The following is a 22,537-nucleotide window of genomic DNA, read 5'->3' as shown; positions in this document are numbered from 1 at the left end:
TGTGTATTCACATATGTGGAGAGAAGTTCAGTTAGAAGTGTGTTAGAAGCTCTCCAGTGTTGAACTACTGGCATCGATATATCATCATCTACTCTCGTTGTGAAACCATTCATCGTCATCGAAACACTCGGGGTTATAGAGTAGATTTTCCTAGCGCTTCATTCACTTTAAGCCACCGCCTACAATGCTTGTTGATGCCATGGTTTTTTACATGGGCATTGTGTGGATCGTTGTGTTGTCAACATTGGGTAGACATTGTGATGCCTAAATGGCGCCGACATTGTCATGCCAACGTGGCCGTTGGCATTGTGTTACAAATCTGATGTTAATATGGTAACATTACGGATGACAAACAATTATTGAGAAAAAGTTGGTTTATAAGATACTAAGAAAATATCTGTTGTCATGGTAACAAATTCTATTCCAATTATAAATGTCCTTTTCCCAACATATTTCAGAGGGCGTATGCAATTACATACAGTTATAAATCAACAGTTCGTTTATAAACTAAGACAATACATGTTGTCATGGAAACAAATTCTATTCCAATTTAACTCTCTATTCCTGAACATATTCCAGAGGAGGTATGAAATAGCATATAAATAGAACAAAATTTGGTTTATAAAATACTACGATCATACTGTTGTCATGGTAACTGTTGGCAATGACATACACATATACATGTAGAACAAAAGTTGTTTTATAGAATACTACAATATATTTTGTCATGGTAACAAATTCTACCCCATTAAAAATGTTGTTTCTCGGACTTTCTCCAACATATTTCAGAGGACGTACGCAATGGCATGTAATTACAGAGCAAAAGTTGGTTATGAAATACTAAAACAATACATGTTGCCATGGTAACACATTATATTCCAATTAAAAAGTTTTTTTTCACAAGACTCTAATAGCACTATTATTTGAATTTTCTTGATTCTTACATTCAAAACTATATTTACACTAGGCCATAAACAGTAATCACCCCAGATTAACAATCTTATATCTAATCATGATCACAGAGAACAAATAACATTCAAATATACTTTTCATAAGAACAACTTTAAAACAAACATTCATATGTAAATCGAAATGATCAAATTTTAACATTATACAGCATACGCATCTAACAATTATGTAAAACATTTATTAACACCAAAATCCTTTACTTCTTATAGCAAACCTAAATGTGTATAATTAAATTCAAATGTTCGCAAAAATCAAAATTAATTTGACATCGATTTATATACACGAATACTATAATACTACACTGATCTAGCTTTCATTCTCATGTCTATACTGTGTAAGTAGGTCGTGGCAGGTAAAATGTTTGTACACAAGTACCACACTGACAGATATAGTTATAATGTACATTCACAACATATATATATATGAATATAATAACACGTTACTGGAGCAGTAAGATGAACAAGTTGTAAGTTGCAGTCCCAATGTCATTTCCACTTCATTTAAGTGTCAATTACACAGAAAACATACATATATAATTCCACTTTATTTACAAACAGGTCAGTCATAAAAGCGAAGTACATACAGCGGGCTGGTTTCACAAAGCACTCCAAGTGTAATGACTGCCGTAGATCTGTGTAAAACTAGGGGGGTCTTGACAGTCATTGTGCTAAGATCGCTTTGTGAAATGCTACCCAGGAGTCTATACACGAAGCTAACGCAGGGTTCACGGTTCTGGCGATGATAGGTGCCGTCATCGCCACCTGACGGAACTGTGAAGGGGTTTGTGTGAGTGAGTAAAGTTTTATTCTACTTTGAACAGTATTTCAATTATATCACGGCGTGATAGCTTTATGTGGGCGGTGGGCCACTATACCCACATACAATATTGAAGTAACTGCAGTTTGTAACCTACAACTGTATCGTTACGACAATGATTGAGAAAAGAGGAACTTCAATAAATAGCATCTTCCGTGGTGATGCGGCCGTCACATCAAACGTTTGAATAAGAGGTAAATTTGTGATTTGAAACCTCTGTTTGATCAAACAACATTAGGCAGTTTCAAAATTAACCGTGGAGTTGCATGTCGTCAGAATTTGGACATACCTTCCACAATAGTTCTTGTTGTAGTGTTAATTTCATCGTGAGCCCTAAGACTGGGCTCAGCTGAGATAGCTTCGTGAATACACCCCAGTTACGTGCATACATGAGAGTCTTATTACTCTATGACACTAAGCTAGCAAATACCACACAAATGCATATCCAATTATGAAAAATTGCAGAATATTTCGAAAATAATGTACAAACCAAATTATATGTTCAAAGATTTTAGGGTCAGTGTTAAGAGATTTTTATTGACTTCTTAAATTTCTTAACGACAACGAACCATGACTGATGATAGAAACATAAGTTTCAAATTATTCTCCACAAATTTCGAGAACATCCATTCAACTGATGTTGGCTTATAGTTGCTGAGACTGGCATTACTGGAGGGCAGTCTGTTTTGTTCGTCATCATATTTGACTTTATCCACTAACGGGTCAATCGTTTCACGAATGACGGTGGAATATGGTCACCAGGAAGGTCAGGGCCAAGGTTACAAAGCTCAAGGTCAAGGTAGATGCAGAATCTGAAATTAAAATATGTTTGTAATTTACATAAACGTCTTGCTTTATCATTTATTCCGTATTAGATCAAAATCAAAATAAAGTTGTCATGTACCTATCGCAAGGATATTGAAATAATGTGTTCGACTAATATTCATCCTCCCGAGGTAAGAGAGTTAACTGACCATAAAAGTCCAGTTTTCACACTTGCAGAACTAGGCTGGTATTATGGAGTTAGATTTTGGCTGAACTAACGAGTCTATGCATAGTCCAATAAAAGTCGTGCAATGAAATCGAAATCCGGTTCGTAAACTGTCATGCAGATTTCGGTCGATTGCAGGATTTGCAAAGCATGTGCACCGCCAACTCGGTGTCAACAGATATTTTCCAAACTTTTCAAGTTTTTAATCAGGGTGCTCACGTATTCTGATGCACTTCGCGATGTAAGATCCGTTTTATCACAATATATCTTGATTATCGATCAGATCGTCTTGACTCGGCGCCGCCATTTTGTTTGAAGCAAATGCAAGTGCTTCGAGGGGTTGAATCTGATTGGTCCATGGGAGGGGCATAACTGGTAATAGCCAGTGGTGGCGCTACGATCGAGCCCAGCAATTCAAGCCTAGCTCGGCAAGGGTGGAAACTGGACTTTAAAAGTCAGTTAACTCTCTTGCCCCGGGAAGATGACTAATATTCGACTAAAACGTTTTATTGCAACTAAAATAATGAATGTGACATTTAAAGAAGTACTATCCGCTCGGACTGCACTTTTTACCATCTAAAATATTTACTGAAGACGTCTCAAAGATGTACAGGTGATTTGAAGTACATTCAATGAAGTAAAATAAAAACTACAAAACGTCTACGGAGTGGTGAACGTGGGATGACATGTCTGCTAAAGGTAGAGCCCACTGTACGATTCCGACTATAGCATGAGTGTATGAATCACTGTAATTTACGCATGATACCAGTTGTTCGCGTAAAGGTGAGCGTGTCCTGCCTCGTCGGTGGCACCCGTCACCCGTTAGTGGGCGGGGAAACCTAGTGCCACTGTCACCCTAACATTATGAAAAAACTAGGACTGAGTGAGTGAATGAGTGAGTGAGTTTGATTTAACACCGCTTTCAACAGTATCCCAGTTATATCACGGCGTGTCAGCTTGACGGGGGAGGAAAGCCCGAAGTGATGCAGGTCTCAGACTACCACTTCAGTGAAACCCACGACCTCGGGTATGGTGCTGACAAACCTAGAAACATAATCGGGACAAACCGGGATTCGAACCCATGATCATAGATTTCAGGCGTATACATGGATTAAAACTCCCCACAGCGAATTGTGGCGCCTGATACTACTGAGCCACCCATGCCCCCGAAACACTACTGAGTGAGTATAGTTTTACGGCGCCTTTATCAATATTCGAGCAATATCACAGCATGGGACACCAGAAATGGGTAAAAACTAGTGAATATGTTGCCCCCTCCCCCACCGTTATTGAAGGTGCCAAAGTTGTCATGGCATGTACACAGGACCATACATGAGTCGAACTTTGCCGTGTCTATTCCCAGCACAGAAATGCTATCTCACCTGAATTCCCTGTGACCTTGTCTTGTTTCTTGTCGTCATCTTTCTTGCTTAAATCTAAATATTGAATGTTAAAACGTGTTTAAGAATGGGTTGTATTCTGCAATGACATCTTTATCCTGACATCAAATCTTGCATTGTGATTGGTGACTATCAAAACTACATTAGACCATGCTTATGTTGCGGAGCGCCTTATCCCGACAGATAATTATGATTAAATCATTAGCAGTTGCAATAACTGGTTATCTAAAACTATATGTTCATAACTCGTCATACAAAATTCTAAAATCACCCAACATATAAACATGCAAAGGAATCCATTTATCAGTCCGTTATATTCAAAATGCGCCATTAACGAATCACGAATGTTAAATGCCACGCTTCGGGACTTTTCATACATCTATCATATCCATTTATATATAAACAAACAATCGTCATTTTAAATGAAATCAGTGTTTGTTTGTTTGTTTGTTGTTGTTTAACGCCGCACTCAGCAATAATCCAGCTTTATGACGGCGGTCTGTAACTAATCGAGTCTGGACCAGACAATCCAGTGAATAACATCATGAGCATCGATCCACGCAAGTGAGATACGATGACATTCATCAACCAAGTCAAAGATCCTGACCACCCGATCTCGTAAGTCGCCTCTTACGACAAGCATGGTCGGCTTCACGGCAAACATGGGTTGCTGAAGATCTATTCTAACCCGGATGTTCACGAATCCGGGGAACACATTAAACAATGAAGACGGGTAAATCATGTTAAGTACTACTGTAAACCCCCCAAACCTCAGTAAGTACCATTGAGTATTGATGTATATGTACTGCGACTGCTTCAAGTAAATAACGGTTTACTGATGTCATCGACAGGCTTACCTTCCTTCAGCGGTTCTGTTGTTTTCATAGCGGTAGTCGTTGACGTTGTCGGTGCGGGTGTGGCTGGAGGGTGACCATATTTAACAGGTTAGGGCAAAACAAAAGTATTTGAATAATTATGAAGGGGTAACCAGTGCCATTTGGGTGTGTAATGAATATATCTAAATCATATTCGAGATATTCAAGATAACGCCCAAACCATGAAGATAATATAATAACCTTTACCAATGTCTAATATATAAATAAAATACTATATATATATAAGAAGTCATGGCAATGCATACATCCATCTAACATATACGACTGATACCGAATTAACATTAAATCCTACATACAGTTCAACAAAACGAAAAAGAATTATGATTCATTGCTCTGACTCATCAATTCCTCGATCGATCATTCAGCGAAGCAGTCAGTCAATGCAATATTGCAATATTATATATATATATATATATATATATATATATATATATATATATATATATATATATATATATATATATATATATGCCAAGCACTTCAGAATATAAGCAACAAAAAATATAATCTGGGGCCAGGTCACTAGGTTTGTTTTTTTCTCAGTGGGGAGACTACTAATTCAAACTTGACAGCACACCTGGTGGCTATATTTAGACAAGGAAAGGTAACTCTTCCGTTTTTCAGGGAACGAATTTGAAATTTTTTATCAAAGATAAAACAACTATACAAAATTGTGCCCTCTAATAACATCATTGTAAAATGTTTTACCGGAACGATGATAAACAGTTTTATGTTTACATGAGTTAATCCACTTACTTATTGTACACGTCGTCTGTTGCATCTGCCGGAGACGTTGGATGTTGTTGATCATGTCGTTTCTGTTCCGGACGTTACAGTGGCCGGCGTTGATGAGCTGAGAGCTGCATATGAGCGACGACTCCATGTAGCTGGACAACAATACACACCATTGAAACGTCATCATCCACATGTACGTCAGGCCGTATTCTCTTACTTTGTTTACAATTTATTTTTCTATATCCATTGGATTGAAATAGAAATAACATTGAAGCAAATTTCAAAACAATATGACCATTTACAATAAGTAAAATAAAGAAAAATGACATGTTTGAAATAGGATTTTGCAAATACGCAACGGTGTATCTAGCCACCTAGATCAACGGAGTACTAGTATCTAGCCATGTATCCTACTTATTCATCATTAAAGCAGATTTTAGATTATAGTCACCTTTGCATAAACATATTACTACTATCTAGCTATCTAGCCACCTATTCATCGACTTCCAGTATCTAGCTTTCTAGCCGCCTGTACAGAATTCCAGAATTTATGAAGCCACCTATACATCAATAGACGCCAATATCGATCTATCTAGCCGCCTATACATCAATAGACTACTAGTATCCAGGTATCTAACCATATCTAAATCAACAGACTTCCAGTATCTATCTATCTATCTATCTATCTATCTAGCCACATATGTATCAACAGACTACTAGTATCTAGGTATCTATATACATCGTCGGACTATCTAGCCATCTATCCAACTCACTGGCACCAATAGGTTCCTTCCACCATCATGCTGGGGCTCATGTTGGTAAGGTCAAGGGCGGCGTGACACTGCATGAAGTTCATGCAGCTTTTGATGGCGGGGTTCGCCAGCACTGAAACACAAGCAAGTGCATGTCTACCTCCATTCAACCTGATATATAAAATAGAACATCGCCGAAACACAACTGGCACGTGTCTAAAAGCACGGGGATTTTACATGAATGAGTTGCTGTGTTTCCGGATCACCGATTTAATCAGACCAGATAGATGGTTTCTTCACAAAGCCATGCTAGCGCTACTATAGGCCTTACTCTTATACCTATAAACTCTTATATCTTTGGAAACGCGTATTCGAAATTAAGCATATTTGTTTGTTTGTTTGTTGTTTTACGCCGCACCCAGCGATAGTCCAGCAATATGACGCGCGGTCTGTAAATAATCAAGTCTGGGTATACGATGACACATATCAACCACGTCAGCGAGCCTGACCACCCGATCCCCTTAGTCGCCTCTTAGACAAGCATGGGTTGCTGAAGGCTTATTCTAACCCGGATCTTCACCGGTCATTCATCATTCTTTGTCATTCGAGTAAATATTTACTGCTACAATCGTTCTCTTGTACTTCGTGTTAACGTTGATGACACGTTTTCATTGTGTGTCCGTATACATAGAGGACGTGCAGCCAAATCTATATCTCTGCTTTTAATTAAGTTACTGTAGCTAAACCCACTTGCACAAGGCGGAATAAGCGCTACAACTATCTAACCTCAATTTAGCCTAGATTTACAATGGATGACTCACTGGTACGGTGCAGACAGAAACACGTCAGGCACGTGTTGTACGTGCTTGAACACAGCGCGGGGACTTACCTGACCGGCAGTATCTGGACGAGAGGAGGCCGAGATCACGGAAGGAGATGGCGGATATCCCGTCCCCAGACAGTTGGCACTGCTTGACCGCCTCGTCCACACAGGGGAAGTACGTCTCGAGTACCCTGAGAGACGGGGAAATAGTAACGTGCTTAAACGTGGGCGGCATTTCAGTTTCAGAAAAGTGTCGAGTCGCAGAACCACTTTCGCTGATGTTGATCTTACAAAATGGCTGATAATCGCTCTAAACCTATCCTGACACCTACTAACAGCGTCATGTATACCAACAGCGTCACATACCGACACAGTCACAGACTAACAGCGTCACATGTTAACAAGGTCACGTTGTAACGCCACGGCGCCAATGTTGAATCAGTTTAATTGATACAGTCAGGATAGACATTTGCGCATGCGCGTCACACACTAACAGCGTCAGAAACTAATTGCGTCACATACTAACGACATCCCATCCTAACAGCGTCAAACACAAACAGTGTCACATAGTAGATGCGTCGCACACTACTAACAGCGTCACACATTGACAGCGTCACATGTTAACAGCGTCACACACTACTACCAGCGTCACATGTTAACAGCGTCGCACACTACTAACAGCGTCACACATTGACAGCGCCAGATGTTAACAGCGTCACACACTACTAACAGCGTCACACATTGACAGCGTCACACACTACTAACAGCGTCAAACATTGACAGCGTCGCACACTACTAACAGCGTCACACATTGACAACGTCACATGTTAACAGCGTCACACACTAATAACAGCGTCAAACATTGACAGCGTTGCACACTACTAACAGCGTCACACATTGACAGCGTCACATGTTAACAGCGTCACACACTACTAACAGCGTCACATGTTAACAGCGTCGCACACTACTAACAGCGTCACACATTGACAGCGTCACATGTTAACAGCGTCACACACTACTAACAGCGTCACATGTTAACAGCGTCGCACACTACTAACAGCGTCACACATTGACAGCGTCACATGTTAACAGCGTCACACATTGACAGCATCACATGTTAACAGCGTCGCACACTACTAACAGCGTCACACATTGACAGCGTCACATGTTAACAGCGTCACACATTGACAGCGTCACATGTTAAGAGCGTCACACACTACTAACAGCGTCACACATTGACAGCGTCTCATGTTAACAGCCTCACACACAAACAGTGTCATAGTAACAGCAGCACACAGGAACTATCTCATTCAGTAACGCGACAGCGCCAATCTTGAAGCAGTCTCATGATTAAATTGACATTCGCGCAGGATCGACGAGTCGAAGGGTGTGGGTGGAGGAGGTGTCTTAAGAGGATTGATGAACGTAGAAGCAGATATTCCCTCACATGCAACGTACCGTGAACGGAAACTCGTCACAATACAAAACCTTCAGAGTAAAAATACATTATAGCAATTTTGGGAGACTGATCTCGATTGATCTGTGCTTCGTGTGACGAGCTGATTCAACCTATAACGAGCAGAATGAACAATCTGTACTTACATGCACAGCATGCCTGACTCCGCCCCTGTGACGGTGAGGTTACCGATCAGGTTTCGGTTACACTTGGACAGGGGGCTGCAGCCAAATATCATCTTGTTCTCTGGAAATACGGGTAAATACAAAAACATAGATTACATGTTTGGGGATGACAGTCTACTGGTGGAACCAGAGGGAAGCGGAGGGGTGGAATGGGATTTGGGGAAGTGCAGGGGTGCACCCCTTTTCGCAAAGACCATGGGTCAACCTAAGTCAGTTCTTCCATGTAGTACCGTGAGCACAATTCAGTACTGTGAGTATAGCCAGCTTACCTGGGGTGCAGTACTGTGAGTATCGTCAGCATAACTGGGATACAGTACTGTGGGTATAGCCAGCTTACCTGGGGTGCAGTGCTGTGAGTATAGCCAGCTTACCTGGGTTGCACTTCTGTGAGTATAGCCAGCTTACCTGGGGTGCAGTACTGTGAGTATAGCCAGCTTACCTGGGGTGCAGTACTGTGAGTATAGCCAGCTTACCTGGGGTACAGTACTGTAAGTATAGCCAGCTTACCTGGGGTGCAGTACTGCGAGTATAGCCAGCTTACCTGGGGTACAGTACTGTGAGTATAGCCAGCTTACCTGGGGTACAGTACTGTGAGTATAGCCAGCTTACCTGGGGTACAGTACTGTGAGTATAGCCAGCTTACCTGGGGTGCAGTACTGCGAGTATAGCCAGCTTACCTGGGGTACAGTGCTGCGAGTATAGCCAGCTTACCTGGGGTACAGTACTGTGAGTATAGCCGGCTTACTGGGGTGCAGTACTGTGAGTATAGCAAGCTTACCTGGGGTGCAGTACTGAGAGTACTGGGCCTGCATCCTGTCCAGGCCGTCAATGGACTGGCCCAGGTACTTGTCACAGTCGTCAGGTATTCCAACTGAACACACCTTGTATTCGTCCATGGACCTACGAAGAGAAGTCAGTAGTGTAACCCACAAGCAGAGAATACAGGTTCTTTGCGTAAACAGGGTGATGGTCATGAGCTTAGTGTACGGCATACAGTTGTTTGCAGTCTTAACATGACATGTGCCTCAACCCTTCCACGTGGATTTAAAGATCCATTTTTGTGAACCGTTGCACCGCTGATATTAATTAGTTTTACACTATCATCAAATTCCGTAAACTCAACGTGTGAAGCAATACAAGACAACACCAGTAGCGACCACGTAACAAGCATCGTTAGATTCCTACCAGATAGAAACTCATAGAACACGTGAAGAGACCAAGTAGCCATTATTGTTAAATAGATAATGTATACTGTGTTTCTTGTCAACAGTTGATGATAGTAATAAGTAAGGACTACACAATTACATTTTCGCCATTGATAGAACTGGCAATGATTGAAACGGATATATTGAAAAGATATAATTGGAATTGTGAATCATTGCTACAAGTGCATTATACTTAACTGGCAACACATGGCTGCTAGAAATGCATTTTCTACGGGATAGTTTTGTCCCGAACAAAACATTTCAAAGTATCCAAATTTAATTGTCCAGCTTCTCCTTTCACAGAAAAAATAATTAAAAAATGCATGATTTGAAGCAGTGACCGGAAAATATAATGTTTCTAAGAAAAAACTGAAATGGTGGGTCCCAATCAGTGGTGTTTAAATACTTACTCGCATAGTTTCTCAATGTTCATGGCTTGAACGGCTGGGTTGAAGGTTTCATTGAAGTGCTGATAACAGTCCCTGAAGCTTCTCAAACACGCAGTGGCTTTGGCCCCGCCATCTAAACGTAACAACGTCACACTTAAGTTACACTGAGAATAATCATCTTGCGTATCGTGATTAAGTAAAATGTCGTTTACGACATAATATTTCACTTTTCAGTCAAATTGTCATTCACAACAAAGCGCAACTGATGGTCACGTCTCATGCTGGATTCCGTACAGTTATACCTAGGTGCATACCTACAGTGTGGGAATATGTATTACATTCCTTTTCGTGGAGACTGGTTCCTGGTTGTATGTGCACTGCAAAATTTTGGTTTTCATTCACAGTGAAACCGCGTCAAGTTGAACTTTTGTAACTCGACATTTGGCTTTGGACGTAATGTGACAGATCTTATGGAATCCTTATCGCCATTTTTGTCTCATATCGACAATCGCCTTGTCTCACACTAACTATATACTTTCGCTATCCCACGGCACTATCAGAGAACAATGTTTCACTGTGTTGTGTTTACATATTATAGCTATTGAATCTCTTTACCTAGGTTTGGAATAATATTAAACATGTATTTATAATAGACAGTGCAAACATTTTTTCTACATCTAAAACATCCTTGGTCGGTGGATATTTCTATCCACACTCAGTACATGATTTTTCGTGTCATGTGATTTGTTGAGAAAAAGTGTCTTGTTATCTTTCATTATGGCCCTCTTTTTCACCATTTATTGAGAGATCGGAGTATAACATTGAGTATGCAAGCTATTAAGATAGTATCTGCTGGGACATAATTTTGTTGAAAGCTTGCCACCCTCTAACATTACATATCCCCAATGATAAACAGAGGCAGATTGATAGGACGAGTGTTTGCTTTCCTTGATAACAGGAGTTATGCCCCTTTATAGAGGTACCTACCCGCGCCGCACGCCACCTGGTGTTGTTGTTCGAGCACCTGTATGCTGGAGACAGCCTGGGACGTGTACTGATTACAGGAAGTGTCGGCAGCCAGGGCGTTGATGCACTTGGAGTAGTTGGACACAGAACTACACACAGACAGAACACAGTACCTTGTCAACAGGGGCTGCTCGTGAGTATGAAACAGGAACTGATACGATAGCAAGATAGGTCGGAGAAAGATGGGGTTAGAAACGATTGTGCGAAAATAACAAAAGGCGAAATTCGCATAGTGGTAATTTTGAAGGACGTATCGAGTGTCGGTGACAAACAAAATCATCAAAACACTATATTTGCGTTTATTGGCTGTTCTACTCGGCTCATAAATTTAAAGACTGCATTGTAAAGCAACAGTCCTTCGTTCTTTCAAAGGGGGCACGGGTGGCCCAGTCGTCTAAGGCGCCACAATTCGCAGTGCATAGTTACGTCCCTTGGGCACGCCAGAAACCTATGATCGTGGGTTCGAATCCCGTTTTTCCCCGAGTGTTTCTGGGGTTTACAACACTATGTCCGTGCTCATGGGTCTAACCAAAGTGGTAAACGTCTGAGACCTGCATCACTCCGGGCTTTCCTCCCTCATTAAGCTGACACGCCGTGATGTAACTGGAATATTGTTCAAAACAGCGTTAACCCCCACACACTCACTCACTTATTCTCCCTAAACGATATCTGAATCTAGAATCTGATGGACCTTCATGTTTTGAAGACTGTCTACTGCGGAAACGAGATTGTCAATACGACCGGAAGCATTTATTTGACCTGACCTGCACATGAGCCTCATGTCTGACTTCCGGACAGATGGGAAGAACGTCCTGTTGAAGGTTGTGAAGCACTCCATGGTTCCATTAAGACAACGCGCCATGTTGGCTCCAGTGGTTGCAGTGTCTGTGTGTAGATAATTGCCTTCATCACACATTCAATTAGAGGAGAAACTATGCTCCAATGGCCGAAGCCCAAGATCAAGATGCTGTAAGAAGTGACTTGTATCAAACTGAGAAAATCTTGGAAGAGTACTCCGACCCTTGACAGTTTTGAAGAATGTATTTGTGTGTGGACAACACGATCTCAAAATATGTTACTGTAATACGGAACAGCTATAAGTTTGTTCCATCTTTGGCGCAAAAAAACCCATTCTGGCTACAATGAAAGGTTTGAGGAGAGTAAAACATTTGTCCCCAATGAAATCTCAGACAACCCCACTGAATCCCCTCGCACAGACAGGGTGGTTTTAAAAATGCACAAAAGCGGAGGAATTGAAGAAACCATGCACTGGTAAGAATATATTCTTAAATATAAATGTATTCCGTGCCATGGTTAGATATTGATTGAAGTTAGCTGGATTGGCCTGGATGTGATTTCCTTTCGCCCAGCCCTGACGCTATAGGCCTAAATGAAGCAAGTCTAGATTTTCAACAGGTTGGGGACACATGTCACTAGGGCTTCTTTTCAAGTTATATGTAGCTGCTTCTTTCAGTCAAAATTACATATTTTCAGAGACTAATTGTTACTGCCTACATTTTCAATACGCTGGACCAATCTGAAAGGGAGATAACTCTAATGGCGTGACTCACCTCCCTGACAAGTGGACGAGTAGCGGGTCCTGATGCCGTTGATGGTGTTGACGGCGTAGCCTGCATACTGAGAGCAGTCGGAGGACGTGAGGAGCGACTCCACACACGCCGTGTAGTTGTTCAGGGAGCTGGCGAGGGGGGGCAAGAGTGAAATAGGATCATCAGTTTCACTTCCTCGTGAATACTCGTGATACCAGCCGTTACCGTTTCTATTTGCAAGTGATTTGACAGTGTTGATCTTAGGGCCTTATTAATGTTGATTGTTATAAGTTTGCGTATCCCTTTTTCAATCATGTTAGTGTAGTAAAATAATTTATAAAGAAAAGAGTAGCCAGATAAGTTTGTTTGTTTGTTGTTTAACGCCTCACTATTCCAAATAAATGACGGCGGTCTGTAAATAATCGAGTTTCGACGAGATATACCAATGACTGACATCAGGAGCATCGATCTTTGCAATTGGGATACGATGACATGCATCAGCCAAGGCAGCGAGCCGGACCACCCGATCCCGTTAGTCACCATTTACGACAAGCATAGTCGCCTCTAACGACAAGCATGGGTCGCTGAAGACCTATTGTAGCTCGGATCTTCACGGGTGTGATGACAGGTATATTGACTGATAAACCAAAGTAACCAAACAACTATATATTTTCATTTGAAAGTCAGTGGAAGTACACACCCGCATGCCGCTGTAAGATCATACGCATTGAGCGCGGGGAAGAAGGTGGCGTTGAACTTCTCGTTGCAGACCACGTAGCGTGCTCCACAGTTGTCTACCTCGGCTCCGGCACTTCCTGGGGGAATACATGTACGACTGACAAACAGATACACATTTATCTACAGTGAAGCCCGGACAATTAGGACGGTGCCGTTATTTCATTTTCACGAAGCAAGGGAGTGAACTGACTATAAAAATCCAGTTTCCACCCTTGCCGAACTAGGCTGCAATTTTGGAGTTATATTCGGGTTGGACTAACGAGTCTATAAATGGTTAAAAGAAAATCGCGTAACGAAATCAACATCCGGTTCGAAAACTGCACGGCATGTGTACCGACGAGTTAGCGTCAACAAATCTTTTCATGTTTGTAATCTAGCTGCTCCCTTGATTTGATGCACTTCGCGAAGTAAGACCGTTTTATTATTTATAGATCTTGATTATCGAACAGATCGTCTTTACTGGGCGACGCCATTTTATTTGAAGCAAATGCAAGTGATATGAGAGGTGGTCATAGGACATAACTTATAACAGCCACTGGTGGTCGAGCCCCAAAAATTCAGCTTAGTTCAGCAAGGGTGGAAACTGGACTTTTAGTCAGTTAACTCCCTTGCCTCAGGAAGATGCCGTTTTTTATGACCAGACAAATTATCAAACGTCCTGACTAACAAATAGCTGTTCCGTACTAATGTTTTAAAATAAAAGAATGTTTTCGGATAAAATAATTATTAACAGTCGTTTCCAACCTCCTTTGTGAAACCAGAGGCTCTCTTTCTATCGTCAAACAGAGTGACTACGGTACTCACCCTCGGTACAGGACCTGTCGTAGTTTGCCTGCATGGTGGCGATGGTGCTGTTCACCATCTGAATCTGATTGGCGTTGCAGCTGGCCCGGATCTCGCCCAGGCACTGAAGGTGCAGTTTGATTGCCCTGGAACCGTATCATTGATATCAGTACATATGTTGGAATAAAATTATTTTTCTTGGCACAGGGCAGCGGGAAAGACAAGTGCTGAAGCGTCTAGTCAGACTGAAGACCGAGGTTCGTTCCCCGCACACTAACTCAAGAACTCTGCAAATCCACTTCTTAACCTCTCGATTGGTTGTTAATGAAGGCCTCGGGGAAAGATAGTGATAAGCCACACATCCAGAACATTTGAGATAATTGTATTTAGTGGGTAGCCAGATACTGAAGTATCTTTCAAAAGTTTGTTGCCTCCCCTCCCTCTAATAGTTGGTGCAGTGCATCATCCCTATATTAATGACACGCCACATGCCTTTGGTACCATGTCGGATAGAAGGTGCCAACCCACAAAGACATGGCCGCTTCAGAAGAAGACGTTTTGTGGGAAATATCTTCACAAAGTGATGTTTATGACAGCACATAGGAACCGACATGCAAAGATGTTCAAGAAGAATCAGAAGTTGCCACATCTGAGCATTTCAGTTGTACAAAATATCATTATTTAAAGTATTTAAGACCTTTTTTTCATGTTATTTCCCAAACCCATGTTTCAGTGGTTGTGATATCCCTCTGTCTCTTTTCTTGCCAGATTAGGTTACTTTTCTGTTTCCAGTGTAGGTAAAAGACTTCAGGCCTGCCTGAAGATTTTAACGGAATATTTTTGGAATTCTATTTTGTAATGCAAAGTTGTCAAAACAGGGTAATCATGTTTTTTCCCGCAAATGTCATTCAAGGTCATCTCTCAAACTTTCACAACTAATTTGAACGAATAAACAGGTAAAGCAATACTTTTCCATCTACATATTCTTATTCAAAGTGTTTTCTTTTGGGGATTCAACTGTTACATCTACTAGAAGAATTAGTAGTGAAAATACTGACATTTGTGACATTACAGGACTGACTGCAAATCACATTGCTTGTCTACCTCTTGTATTTACAGGTCTGAATGGTGCAGGTTCATCGTCACCCTGTTTCATGCTATGATTTGAAATGAACTGGACTGTTGGAATCAGTATTTAAAGTTTTATTTCTGCAAATGAGATTTGTCATTAAGTCCGAGTTTCAGGGAAAACGGTGACAACCACCTTTCATGAAGACTGCGATAACCCCTTCTCTTTTCCAATGGTGTGTGTCTGTAAAGATCTCAAATACATACTTTTTAATAACATTATTGGCTGCATCTCTTTTGTAAGATAACCATACATGACTTGACAAGTAAGACTTTTCTTTCTTTCCAAAACTTATTTCAATCTTTTTCAGGCAACCATAAATGTTCATTTTTTTTCTTAAAATCAATCTTTTGTTGGTTATCTCTATTCTTCCCCCGGGACCTTCTTATGTTTCTTGTCCATCCATGCAAAATAAAGGTAAATTTGAACATGTTCCGGAAATACGAACTACGGTTATAACACTAGTTTTAGTTCGTTATAACAGTGGTTCGTTATAAGCATGTGTACAGCATATATACAGCAGTGGCCGGGACGAAAAATAAGTTCGTCATATCCGTCAGTCCGTTATAGGCGTGTTCGTTATAAACGTAGTTGACTGTAGTTACAGACAACGAGGACTCACTCGCAACTTCTCTGTAGAGAGGATGAAGCATTGCCGCCCTGTGCCGCCTCCGCTAGGCGCTGCTGGAACGCCGACGTGCACTGCTCGTCACAGCCTACGGCCAACACCACCAACACCGTCCACACTGCCGGAGGGAAGACGATCAGTGTTTGACAAATACACGTGTCATGTCCTACTTTATCATTATTACATCTTCTGTAACGACATATACACAACCACCTTCATTGACATGTTAATCTTCTGTAACGACATGTACACAACCACCTGCGTTGACAAGTTACATCACATAATAAAGACATGCACATAATCACGTGTCAACAGACGCCTTTCTGTGCTGAAAATACGTCAACAAGAAGTATTACGCGTGCCACGCTGTCGGTGTTTATCCCAGAGGCTTCTGTTTAGAATATTATGGAAGAATACATAGAATTCTGTGAGTGATCTCTGATAGTTGATGCAGGGGTGCACGTTTATTCGAAACTGTTCGAAATTCAAGGACGCAAAATTGTTCTAATCTAATTTAAATCATGTGCATTTCAAAACCAATTAGTTGGATGTTTTATTACATATAAACTATCAACAGTCATACTTCGGGTTATGTTCAGATATGTTTGTTTATTTGTTGTTTCACGCCACACTCGTCGATATTCCATCCATATGTAAATAATCGAGTCTGGACCAGACAACCCAGGAACTGATTGTGAGCAAGGACCCTAGCGTCTTATGCCGCCTAATCGACTAAGCTACCAAGCCTTGACCGCCTACTCCATTAAGTCGTTTCTTACGACAAGGATAGGTTGCTGGGAACAGCACGGGAAGTAAAAGCTTTTAGCGCGGCGAGAAACGTTTGCTTCATAGGTAAAAAATAAATAATATATAATTATATTGCAAGTAAATCCGTGGCATTTGTCTGAACAAATAATTATTTTGCCTTTATGTTTCCATAAATCGAAAACAGGTAGGCCACGCCCACTAACCTACTGTTGTTTCCTGATTGGCTGATAATAGAATGGGCGGGGCTTGTGCTGCATTAATGCACCGAACGATGTCACATTTCGTATTGTTGTCTACAGTTTTCTTTGTGTTAAAGATTAAATAACCACTGTGTGAAGCTATTATTGTTGATGTATTTATTTATAAGAAATGATTTCAATATGTCCTCAACAAGTCGTTTTTGACAGCTTACACAAATATTAAAGTACTGTTATATCCAATGATGATTTTGTTCCAACCCAAGAACATCGAATATCTAAATGCAGCATATAACTTTGTTAAGAGATTCTTGAGAAAAAAAATATAATCGACTTATCCGTATTTCGAGATAATGTGCAACAGAGATGCGAAACTTTCCTCCGTGAACATAAAGTTTCATACTTCAAACGAGATATCGACTTAACTGAGTTCGAGTTACCGAGGTTTAACCCAAGGGACACGGATGGTCCTGTCGCCTTAGGCGCCATAATTCGCTGTACAAAGTTGCGTCACTTAGGAACGCCAGAGACCCATGTGGGTTCGAATCCCGGTTCGCCCCGGTTATCATTTTAGGTTTGTCAGAACTATACCCGTGGTCGTGGGTTCTAGACGTCTCAGACCTGCATCACTTTGTTTTTTTCTCCAACATTAAGCTAACACGCCGTGGTATAACTTCGTTACATGTATTGTTGAAAGCGGCGTTAAAACCCAACTCACGTACTCACTATAAACCCAGGTTTTACCTGCTATAGTCAGCAGAGTGTTGCAGCTCATCTTTGCTTGGTACTGTACGACTGCTTAATGTTAAAATTCTGAAACATAAAGGCAAGTTATGAAAACACGTCCTCATCCATCACTGTCTACTGTAGCATGGCAACAATCTTCACGTTTTCGGTTATACATTTTCTATGTCACAAGTAAAATGTCGGATTCTTCTGACAAAGTAAATGTTTTTATTAACCACATCGTCATGTTTTATTCCTCTCTGATTATCTCGGCAACATCGGCGGTAACGTTCATCAATGAACAGTACGTTATCTCGACATCACTGGAGACAACAATGTAGACACAATTTATGGATAACAACTTCTTTAATATACTATTATAGCGACTTTTCAGTATAGATCCTTATACCGTGTTCAAGAAAGACGGTGATATGTCTATAGAGATCTGTACCGAAATGTCGCTATTTAAGAATTTACTTTCACTTTGTGTGAGTTCATTTGAGGACGAACCTTCATAGAGTGAGGACCAAACTTGCTCCGCCGTTCATACAGTTTGGTCCTCACTCTTATGAAGGTTCATACTTCAAGGAACTCACACAAAGTGTAAGTAAATTCTTCTTATTTTTTATATCACTATTTTTACCTCGAGTAACTGAGTGAGTATTGTTTTTACGCCGATCTTAGCAATATTTCAGCAACATCCCGGCAGGGGACATTTTTTTTACCTCGAAGGATGTAGATCTATACACAATTTTATTTGGTATGTGAGACTTAATGTTTACACTGACAGCCATTCAACAACCATCTGTACCGCGGAATAAAGTAGTTCTTCAACAGGAAGGGTAACGTGATCGAATATATGCTCACATTGTTCTACAGTGACATCTTTTGTAGTTTGTTTACAACAAATATAGTCAAATAAGATCATCATTAAACGAGAAAGGTACGTTAAGAGCTACCGTAGTTAGTCAGTCACAATGACAGCGCGTCATAATACATATACATCAAGTACAAGACGTCAAAATGGCCGAGACGATAAACGTGACGGGAGATAATTCCGAAGTAGTTAATAAACCTGTGGCAGTTACATGTTTTAGTCATCATTGATCAACTGGCCGATCATTGAAAGGTGATTGTAACGATGTGGCAAACAGATTCTCAGGTAATTTTATAGATTGCTGTAGACTGTCACTGTAAGTCCAGTCAAGTATCGAGTGGAAACTACGCTAGTTGTTTCTGCGTCTGGTTCACTAGGATCGGTCGTAGCAAGGAGTCTCGTGAACGATCAAGCAGTGAAACTATCTTACTTTTCTCAATGTATGCTACAACCCTGAGTTCAAGATTAAAGGGTCTAAATGATCTGAAACAACGCTTCTGTATGTATTCGTGCTAGGGAATTCCCAGGGGTTCCCCCAGGAATGCAAATAGTCCGTCAGTATTTCCGTCATTTAAAGAATACAGTCTCGTGAAAAACGTATGAACGTCATTTTCACGGCCTGTGACCGCCTTCTCGTCCAATAGAAAAGCTGTATATCGTGTAAACGTCACATTAAAAACTTATAACAGAACACTAAAGAAGATTTTATCCATAAATTGTGTCTACCTTGTCATCCGTCAACTTCTAAGGAATGCCTATCAAACAAAGACTGAAAACTTTAATCAATTAATAGTACGTCATCTCAATAACACCGATGGGAACGTTGATCAATAAATAGTACGTTATGTCAACAATTATGACAACGTCAATACATGAATAGTACGTTATATCAACAACTCTTATGACAACGTCAATACATGAATAGAACGTTATCTCAACCACACTTATGACAACGTCAATCATTAAATAGTACGTTATCTCAACAACACTTATGACAACGTCAATCATGAAATAGTACGTTATCTCAACAACACTTATGACAACGTCAATCATGAAATAGTAAGTTATCTCGAATGTGAAAGACAAACACAAATAGTGAGTGAGTGAGTGAGTATGGTTTTACGCCGCTTTTAGCAATTTTCCAGCAATATCACGGCGGGGTACACCAGAAATTGGCTTCACACATTGTGCCCATGTCGGGAATCGAACCCGGGTCTTCGGCGTGACGAGCGATCGCTTTAACCACTAGGCTACCCGACTGCCCTGAAAGACAAACACAAGTAGTGAGTGAGTAAGTTTTAACGTCACTTTAACATTGTTTGAGTTCTAGAATTCTGTTAGGCATTAGGGGCGCAACTCTCCACAGCGATTTACGGGCGTCTCCCACATCCCAACACAAACGCACCTTACTCAGAGGATTTTCATGCCATTAAATTAGGTTCATCATAAACTAAGGCACTTTTCAAATGCACCATTACACTGTTGAATCTTGGTTGACTCGTCCGATAACTAGTTTTGAAATTGTGTCCAGCCAGAAAAGAGCTGATGACTTCACATTTTAGCTGGCATCCAAATTTGAGGTAAACCAATGGGCATGTACATGTGTCCGCACTCTTAGCATAAGTTCGCTTTTGTAATGTCGAGTTCACACACGTGTGATGACAGTTGGTAAGTACAAAGCAGTAAAGTTATTAATATGACAGGTTTTATTTGGTATTTACTCATATGAATGGGCGATACGTGTCAATGAAACAATAAATCATTCCTATTTCCTTAACAGAAGAGACTAACAGAAACTTTGCGATTTCTAGCCAGTATGTACTTCCCACGGGAATAACGCCACTGGGCCTCACTACAGCATGCGCGCTGAGACTGACGGATTGTTCAGATAATACTTCATTTCCATAAACAAATAAAAATGTCTGATCATAAAACGCATCAAGGAAACGAGACTGGAATTCGAAATTTTTCAACTGATATATATTTGAAATTAAAATTAAATGTGAACGTAGTTTGATTGAGATTGAGTGACTGGTAATGATACCTCGCACTTTTGATGTAGGTATTCTGATAGAAAAATAGCTGATCATTAACCTTTATCAGTATGTAGAAAGAGATAGTCTGGGAGATGGCTTATATGATATGGTTAGAGTTTGGACTGTGTGCACACCCAAGGAATTGGTGAGGTAGTCATGGATTAAAGGAATTCGTTATTAATCGTAGCGTGGTAAAGGGAATAAGTGAGATGGTTTAAGCGCCCCTTTGAATAATATTCCAGTTATATGGCGGCGTGTCAGTGAATGTGGGAGGAAAGCCTGAAGTGATGCATGTCTCAGACGTATACCACTTTGGTGAAGCCCACGAGCACGGTATGGTGATGACAAACCTAGAAACATAATCGGGGCGTATTGGGATTGGAACCCACAATCATAGGTTTTTGGCATACACATGGGACGCAACGCTTGCGTGGTAAAGAAAAAGTGCTGAAAAATAACCTGTACTTGAACAGTGCAGCAACGTTGCTACCCAGCATGAGGAAATGAAAGCCCAGCGAATCTAGGAAAGACCAAAGTGATGAAAGGCTTTGATGTTTAACGACCCGTGAACATCCGGGGTAGAATTGGTCTTCAGGAACCCATGCATGCCGTAAAAGGCGACTATGCTTGTCGTAAGAGGCGACTAACGGGATCGGGTGGTCAGGCTCGCTGACTTGGTTGATGCATATCATCGTATCCAAATTGCTCGGATCGATGTTCATGATGTCAATCACTAGATTGTCTGGTCCAGACTCGATTATTTACATACCGCCGTCATATAGCTGGAATATTGCTGTGTGCGGCGTTAAACAAGATGAAACTGAAACAGCTTTGATGTTTAACAGTTTGGTGAAACCCACGAGCATGGATATGGTGCTGACAAACCAAGGATTGTAATCATGAAGGAAGTTTCGAACCCACAATCAGAAGATCCTGATACTACACAGTCTGCTGACTAATACTCAGTTTTACAGTCTACAGACTGGTCCTCACAAAAGATAAAAGCACCAACCGTAGGAATACTTCATAAAGTGTTAATGTAAAGAACATAAACAACAGTTACTCTATTTCATTCAACCTTACCTCAGATGAAATCCCTTCCAGTGCAATCCAAACAGCGCATACTATAAAACCCTCCCAAACACAAGTTTGAACCAGTTCAACCGTACGTATCCTTTTCATGCAAGGCTCTACATGAATCGGCCGACGGACACTTGATAAAGGGCAGACAACTCTGTTACATCACCTTCTAAGTGAAGATGCCCTCCCCTTTGACCTTTCACCTCATTGTCACTCTGATTGAAGTGTGTAACAGAACAAGTGTTAGTATGACTGTTTGGTGATGAATGTGAGACGATCTAATCCCTGCATGTCGCAATGTCTACTGGCAATATCTAGCAGGCCTTAATTACAGCACCTGACAACTTGTCATTTGCCTCGGGGTTCAATCGGAGGTCTTTCG

At 40.9% G+C, this 22,537-nt stretch overlaps 1 protein-coding gene across 3 annotated transcripts in view; it reads right to left on the bottom strand.

Annotated features, from left to right (window-relative positions):
* Positions 1 to 359: 359 nt before the first annotated feature.
* The window catches only part of LOC124112266, a 41,850-nt gene continuing 19,672 nt past the window's right edge, over positions 360 to 22,537 (bottom strand). For 2 of the 3 annotated variants that reach the window (XM_046472294.2, XM_046472293.2), the window contains exons 2-17: positions 18,181 to 18,249; positions 16,466 to 16,589; positions 14,736 to 14,860; positions 13,894 to 14,008; positions 13,215 to 13,342; positions 12,408 to 12,528; positions 11,605 to 11,732; positions 10,639 to 10,750; positions 9,802 to 9,923; positions 8,985 to 9,084; positions 7,449 to 7,573; positions 6,581 to 6,692; positions 5,829 to 5,959; positions 5,034 to 5,096; positions 4,159 to 4,212; positions 360 to 2,597 (exon numbers count right to left, since the gene is read on the bottom strand). In XM_046472294.2, the coding sequence (XP_046328250.1) occupies positions 2,518 to 2,597; positions 4,159 to 4,212; positions 5,034 to 5,096; positions 5,829 to 5,959; positions 6,581 to 6,692; positions 7,449 to 7,573; positions 8,985 to 9,084; positions 9,802 to 9,923; positions 10,639 to 10,750; positions 11,605 to 11,732; positions 12,408 to 12,528; positions 13,215 to 13,342; positions 13,894 to 14,008; positions 14,736 to 14,860; positions 16,466 to 16,589; positions 18,181 to 18,211 (1,671 nt within the window). In that variant the 5' untranslated portion in view covers positions 18,212 to 18,249 and the 3' untranslated portion in view covers positions 360 to 2,517. Of the gene's footprint in view, positions 2,598 to 4,158; positions 4,213 to 5,033; positions 5,097 to 5,828; positions 5,960 to 6,580; positions 6,693 to 7,448; positions 7,574 to 8,984; positions 9,085 to 9,801; positions 9,924 to 10,638; positions 10,751 to 11,604; positions 11,733 to 12,407; positions 12,529 to 13,214; positions 13,343 to 13,893; positions 14,009 to 14,735; positions 14,861 to 16,465; positions 16,590 to 18,180; positions 18,250 to 22,158; positions 22,181 to 22,537 lie in introns of those variants that run through there. The other variant, XM_048386582.1, reaches the window with a different exon arrangement.

The sequence above is a fragment of the Haliotis rufescens genome, unplaced genomic scaffold (genome assembly GCF_023055435.1).
Source record: "Haliotis rufescens isolate VD_foot unplaced genomic scaffold, xgHalRufe1.0.p SCAF_6, whole genome shotgun sequence".
NCBI classification, from domain to species: domain Eukaryota; kingdom Metazoa; phylum Mollusca; class Gastropoda; order Lepetellida; family Haliotidae; genus Haliotis; species Haliotis rufescens.
The sequence above is the reverse complement of the archived record's forward strand: the minus strand, read 5'-3'. Positions and strand labels throughout refer to the sequence as shown.